At 33.7% G+C, this 6,771-nt stretch overlaps 1 protein-coding gene across 4 annotated transcripts in view; it reads left to right on the forward strand.

Moving 5' to 3' along the window:
- The window catches only part of DCL3 (dicer-like 3), a 57,386-nt gene extending 53,326 nt beyond the window's left edge, over positions 1–4,060 (forward strand). For all 4 annotated transcript variants that reach the window (XM_028233844.2, XM_082892192.1, XM_028233842.2 and 1 more), the window contains exons 24-25: positions 3,314–3,425; positions 3,520–4,060. In XM_028233844.2, the coding sequence (XP_028089645.2) occupies positions 3,314–3,425; positions 3,520–3,757 (350 nt within the window). In that variant the 3' untranslated portion in view covers positions 3,758–4,060. The remainder of the gene's footprint in view (positions 1–3,313; positions 3,426–3,519) is intronic.
- Positions 4,061–6,771: the final 2,711 nt, after the last annotated feature.

The following is a 6,771-nucleotide window of genomic DNA, read 5'->3' on the forward strand; positions in this document are numbered from 1 at the left end:
TTTTTCCCCTTACTTGGTTCTTAATTTAAAAGCAAAAAGTAAAGGAAAAACATATGGTATATTAGACATTTCTCATGGACTAGCTGTAAATAAGGAGAAATTTAATAAGAGAACTATTGGGTACAACAAATTAAGCACAAGGTACAATCAAAAGTTAGGGGTGGACGTCATGTCATGTTGGTTTATGTTTGTGTTGTTCCTAATTAAAAGTGTGTTGTAAAGAATGTACAACAATTTTAAAGTATATATTGAACATGTTTATGTTTATTTTTGGTAGAAACATAAATAGAAAACATGTTTGGTACACTCGTGTTTTAATTATATGTTTTGAAAACAAGTGACGGGTGGCCCGCGAGAGGTGGTTGGCAACGGTTGGAGATGGTGACTAGAAGTGGTTGTCGGCTGCTGAAGGTGGTTTATATTGATGGGAGGTGGTTGGCAGTGGTTGGTGGCGGTTGCCAGCCACATGAGATGGTGGTCAAAACTAGTTGCTGACGATCGGAGATGGTGGCTGGCCGGTTGCCTGAGGTGGTGGTGGAAGGTGAGAAGTGGTTGACTATGGTGGGTGGTGGTTGCTGACGGAGGTGACTTTTAGAGGTCATTGGCAATGGTGGCCAATGGTGATGATGAGTAGTGCATGGTGGTCGAAGGGGTGGGAGAAAAAGGAGGAAATGCACAAAAATTAATAAACAAATAATCAACTAAAACCAACTTTTAAAATTTTGTAAATTGTTTATAACTTTTTGAAAACGAAAATAGATACCAAACGAGTTTTTATTTACAATTCCTTAAAAATTCTGCTAATATAAACAGAATTTTTAGAGTTCATTGGCAATGGTGGCCAGTGATGATGATGAGTAGTGCATGGTGATCGAAGGGGTGGGGAGAAAGAGGAAGAAATGCACAAAAATTAATAAATAAATAATCAACTAAAGCCAACTTTTCAAATTTTGCAAATTGTTTATGACTTTTTGAAAATGAAAATAGATACCAAACGAGTTTTTATTTACAATTCCTTAAAAATTCTGCTAATATAAACAGAAACCTAACTGTTCAAAATTCAATACCATACATCATAGTAGGTCTTATAACAATCCTAATAAAATTTTCAGTTCAACTTACTAGGAATTTTACGATCACACAAGACTCCTGATACATGTTGCACTCCTCCATTTCATCCATCTCATCCTAATTTTATAGGTCACGTCCTCAATCTCGTTTATGAATAGTTGAATCAAAATATCAAAAGTAGTCGCTCTTAAGTATTTCATGCCCTTCAAGTTTTACTCTACCTTCATCTCTGTTTTTATTTTTGCTAAAGTCATATTTCATATTTTGCGCCTTAATCCTAATTAACCTAAATCCTTTAAATTCTAAAGTATCTCTCAATAACTATTGTTTCATCTACTAGAAACCATGTCATCTACAAATAACGCACACTAGTAGATATCCTCTTGAATGTTTCATCCACGACTAATGCTAATAGTTAAGGACTTAGTGATGAGCCTTGATGTAAACCTATTTATTGGTGTTAAAAAATCACTTGTTTCGCCCATTACAGTTCTCACACTAATCACGCCCCATCATATATTTCTTTAGTTATATCAATAAATCAAACTGATACTCTCTTACTTTTCAAAACTCCTCACGTTATTTCTTTAGGAACCCTATCATATGCCTTTCCTAAGTCAATACACTATATGAAGGACTCTGTTCTTTTCTCTATATTTTTTCATTTGTCGCCTTACTATACAAATAGCTTCCATATCAATGTACTCTAAATTTTTAAAAATTAGAACAAACTCAAATTTAAATTCAACTTAAAGAGGGGTTTGATTGATTTTACTCTCATCTAAGCTCATAATTTCCTATTTAAAAATGTCTTCACTTCCTTTCCGATGTACCCAAAAAAAAAAAAAAAATGTCTTCACAAACTTTCTTTTCCTTTGGTCGACATCAACCTCTTCCCGAACTTGTTTGCTCAAGCCTGAGTCCAAGTTTAATTCCAATAATTTGGGCTAGGCTTGGATTGCCCAAATTCAAAGACAATTTATTTTTAGTTGTCCTAAACTAATGTATAGCACTTTTTAAAACAAAAAATAAAAAGTAGGTTAAAAAATACAAATGAAATATAATAAGAAATTTTGTTTATGTACACAAACACCAAGTAGTAATATATTACAATGCAATATGATTTAATCCGAACGGTCAGAAATGCGAAACATCATGGGGAGATAACGGTCTATGATCCATGGATCTTCGATGAGAAACTATATCCAAGCTTTGTGGCCGGTCTGTGCTCTTTGAATATAATCAGTCTATAATATATATATATATATATACAGTTGATAATTGGATATCAATTTACTTATTTATTTATTGATATTTTGGTATCAGCGTAGACCCTGACTAATCCCAAGACCCATGCAAAGCATCCCCTCCACACATGTCAGGCAAATCTCGGGCTATGCCCATGAGCATAAGCAGTCAATGGGAGTCGAATCTTTGACTTGATGCTTCACAAGGCACCAAGGGCGAAGTGATTGATAGCACTCAATAGGAGTCGAACGTTAGACCTTATGCTTCACGAGGCACCAAGGGCCAAGTGATTGGCCACCAATCCAACCCCTTGGGGTTAATTTCATGTTTATTATATATAATCTATATATGCTACCAATATGATTTGGGTTAGTCAGGTTGTGAGAACCGTGCCCAAGCCTTGTTCAAATTTTAGCTAGGCACTGACCAAGTTTGAAATATATTTTCCAAGCCCTAAATTTTTTTGAGCTCAACACGTGTTGCTTGAGTTGGGCCTTCCAAAGTTGCACCTCTAATGCCTCCTAGATTCCATTCATTCCCAATTAGAATGCTATAAAATATACTAAAAATTTTCAAGAAGCTTTTTTCTCAATATACTAATTCAACATGTAAAGAAAATCAAATAAATTTCTTTACTACCTTAGGAAATGACGACTATTTTCCTTATCCTGCATCAAATCTGGTATCATTCTGTATAGTTATTTTTGCTCTGCACTCACCGAGTACAAACTCACTCTGTTAACCTCTAATTTTAGATTTTCCTATTCTTGTTCTTTTGAAGCTTTTTTCTCACTCTACAAAATAAATAAATGAATCAATTATTAAAGAGGTTACTGCTAGGTTTCACTATAAATTTTTGTACTTTCCTTTTCTTTATTTGAATTAGAGATGTGCCTTGCTCTTCCATGTCTCTTAAATTTCACTTCTAAAAATGGTGCTGGAGTGTTGGTTTTTCTCTGTTAATTTTAATGACTTAACTATTTTTTGGGGACAGTTCTTTCATCAATTAACATGAAGAAAGGAGGACCTCGAACAGCCCTTTATGACCTTTGCAAGAGACTGCAGTGGCCCGTGCCTACCTTTAAATCAACAGAGAACAAATCAAGGTTCGTCCGCCCCACAAATTTATGCTTGTCATTCATTTTTAATTAGTTACAACAGTTTGAATTTTGACTTTTAACTGATGATGCTTTTGCACAGAACTCCCATTGAATTTTGTGAAGGATCTGAAAGGAGGACAGGTTTTAACAGTTATGCATCTACAATAACCTTGACCATACCTGACTCTGGTGTCATTGAACTAAGTGGTGACCAAAGAGCGGATAAAAAGAGTTCTTTTGACTCTGCAGCACTCCTTATGCTTTATGAACTTCAACGGCAGGGAAAACTCATCATTGGTGGTGAGGGTGGGGGGGCGGGGTGTGACGTGTCACTTTAGTTGCATGCAGCAATTCCTTTCTAGTTGAAGAGTATGATAGAGAGAATTTTTCTTATAATCTTTAAACTACCACTTCTATTTATATGTCTTGTTATGTAGCTGAGTATGAAACTTGGTACAGTTGTGGAAGTTAGTAGCTAGCTGCAATGTTAATGTTAACAGACAGCATGTTGTATTTAGCTTGTGGATATATATTTATCTATATATATATATATATATATGTATATGTATATGCTAACTTCAATGTAAAGGATTGGTGTATTTAACACGAGGCTATAATAGGAAATTTAATTATTTGAGTTCTCTGTTGATTGCTTGAATGCTTTTGCTTAAGCTAGTGTTTATAATAATAATAATAATAAAATTGTGGTGTTTCTATTCACCTCCATTTATTTCTCTGCAACCACCAAATTGTGACCTTTTTTTATTACAATTCTAAGTTATGCCAAATTATGTTTTTGGAATATAATTATTTCAGTATATAAATAAATGATGGGCCATGACTGTCAAGGTATATATTGTTTGTAAATTTATGTATATGCATGTATTAAGGTATATATAATGTATATTTACATCCTGAAATCAATGATGGGCCATGACTGTCAAGGGCTTTAGGCCAATTCTCAAAATGAGGTTTTTGTACTTGAAAATTGAAATAAGTATTTTAAATGGGTGGATTCATAATTCTGCAAGAATTTTAACAATGAAAGTTCTAGAGCTATTTAGAAATATAGAGTTCAACAAAATTAACATGTCCAAAAATTTATATCCAAACAAAGGATAAAAGTTCAATTTTTTTATCTGAACGAACAAAATATGTTTTGTTCATATATAAATAGTCGAATATTATGTAAATGTTCAATTTTGATTATCAAAACAAGTAACCATTGAAACTATCACCCAATGACTATACAAAACGGAAAAAAACAAAATGAAACGAAAAATCATTATAAGTAATAAATTGAACTTTTTGTTGTTGCCATTGTTCCAAAACAATAATTTGAGTACCATTCATGGTGTATAAATCTTTAAAATCAATTGATTTTTTAAAATCTAAATTTTCGAAGACAACAATGTTTTTGAGTTCAGAGAAGAAGTATAATGGAGAAGAGAATGAGTTGAACTAATTGATAATGGAAAAGATGATGTGTTGGAAGATAATAAATAAATATGATATGTGTGTATAAGTGATGGTAAGCAAATAGTTTTGTGTCATTAAGTGCAAATTTTCTTTGAATTGGTAGAAAGCATACCATAATTGTCCTTAATAGTCATTTTATTTTACGATATTATTGTAATATAAATTTAATGTTCAAAAAATTGGGTTTTTTGGCCAAAAATCCCTCCTTAAATTGTATCTTGCGAAAAGGACACATAATATTTTGTTACTTTGTGAACTCCAAATATATGGCTCTTCTTCATGCAGAACAAACATTGTTGAAACTATATTGTTTTTAGACAATTTTGCCCAGTGTTATATGTAGTAGTGATTTGATTCGAATCGTTGATTGCGTCTTCTACAGCTTTTTCTCGCTCTCGCAACTCTTCACCATCTCCATTGTAGTGTCTCGGGTCTTAAACCCTTTGAACCCACTTGTATGGATGTCTCGATACACTTCTATACCCTTTATTTGACGGATTGTATTTTGTTGAGTTGGTTGAGATGGCATTAATTCCTATTTAGCATGTAACACTTTTAAATTATTTTATTTTATTTTATTTTATCTTGAACATAGGGATGAGAAGTATAGACTTATAACCATTTTATTGTTAGGAATGTGCCAAAGAGTAAAAGAAGAATAGTTATATAGAGATGTATCGAGCCATATGAGAAGTAGAGACTTAAACGTTTTCAATATATATATTTCTTCTATTGATGCTCGGTTTGAATCTAAACACTTCTTATAAAAATTTTACATAAAAGAACAAGGAATATTTTTGAAAGTGTTATTCACTCTTAAATATTTTGAAAACTCAATCGTGAAATATGTGGGCGTTAGTTGCCAACCAAATTTTAAGTGCCTTACGGTGGTTTGGTGAACGTGGAGTCTCATGTTAGTAGTTGTAAAGCTTGTATGGAGTTTGCCTTGAGTTAGTAGAACTCCATGGGTTGGAGTAACGTGTTGGGAGCTCATCATGTTGCGTGTGCATTGTGTCTCGTGTGGGTGATAATGGTGTTAACGATTATGATGGAATGGAATTTCAAGATGGTGAATTTTCTTGTACTTTTGTTGTGTTAGTAGTACATTAGTTATTTCTATTAATTGTTTTTATAGAAATGTTGCATACGTGTTTGTTATGGCATCACGGTAAGAGTGATAGGTGTTGTTGGGTGACGGTAGAGATTCACCGATTGTTATGTTGAGCATAATTTGGAAAAATGATTTTTTTCTAGTGTTATGGCCTTGGATGGCTAATATTGTGGATTTTATCTAAATTGTAATGAAGGATTTCACTAAATAGTTTTGCCTGAAAAACAGGAAATGTATTTGGGTGGTGGGCAGTGCAAGTTTAAGCACCTTTGAGAAATATTTTATATACGAGAGTATGATTTTCAAAGAATTGAGAAAATGAGAAAAATTCTTTTAACAAAGTTGTATTGTTAATTCTTGAACCTTTCATGAGTGGGTTGTGTAGTAACTTTACTTGGATTACTAATCATGGGTCTCTATGTTTGGTTTTGCGGGATGATTGGCGTTTTTGGGGGCTTGTCAAGCCAGAGTGTGGTTTTTTGATCGTGTTTTGTTGTAAGCCCTCTCCCTCTATGAGAGGTGACCGAGAATTATGTTGTGAGGGTTTTCCTCCATGTTCAAGTGTTGAGCACTCGGTGGTGTTGTGCATGTTGTTGGTGATTGAGGCATGGTTGATGTCTTTGGAGGCGCGTGCGATTAGTGGTTATTGTTGTTATTCGTATCTCATAGATCTCAACGGGTTTTGTGGGTCAAGGAGGTATTTGCGACCTTTTCTTGAGTTTTGTTGTTCACGTGTCTTTGGGGCCTCAAGATGTTAAATCG

This window comes from Camellia sinensis, chromosome 10, assembly GCF_055761805.1.
Source record: "Camellia sinensis isolate YWXY chromosome 10, ASM5576180v1, whole genome shotgun sequence".
In the NCBI taxonomy this organism is placed as follows: domain Eukaryota; kingdom Viridiplantae; phylum Streptophyta; class Magnoliopsida; order Ericales; family Theaceae; genus Camellia; species Camellia sinensis.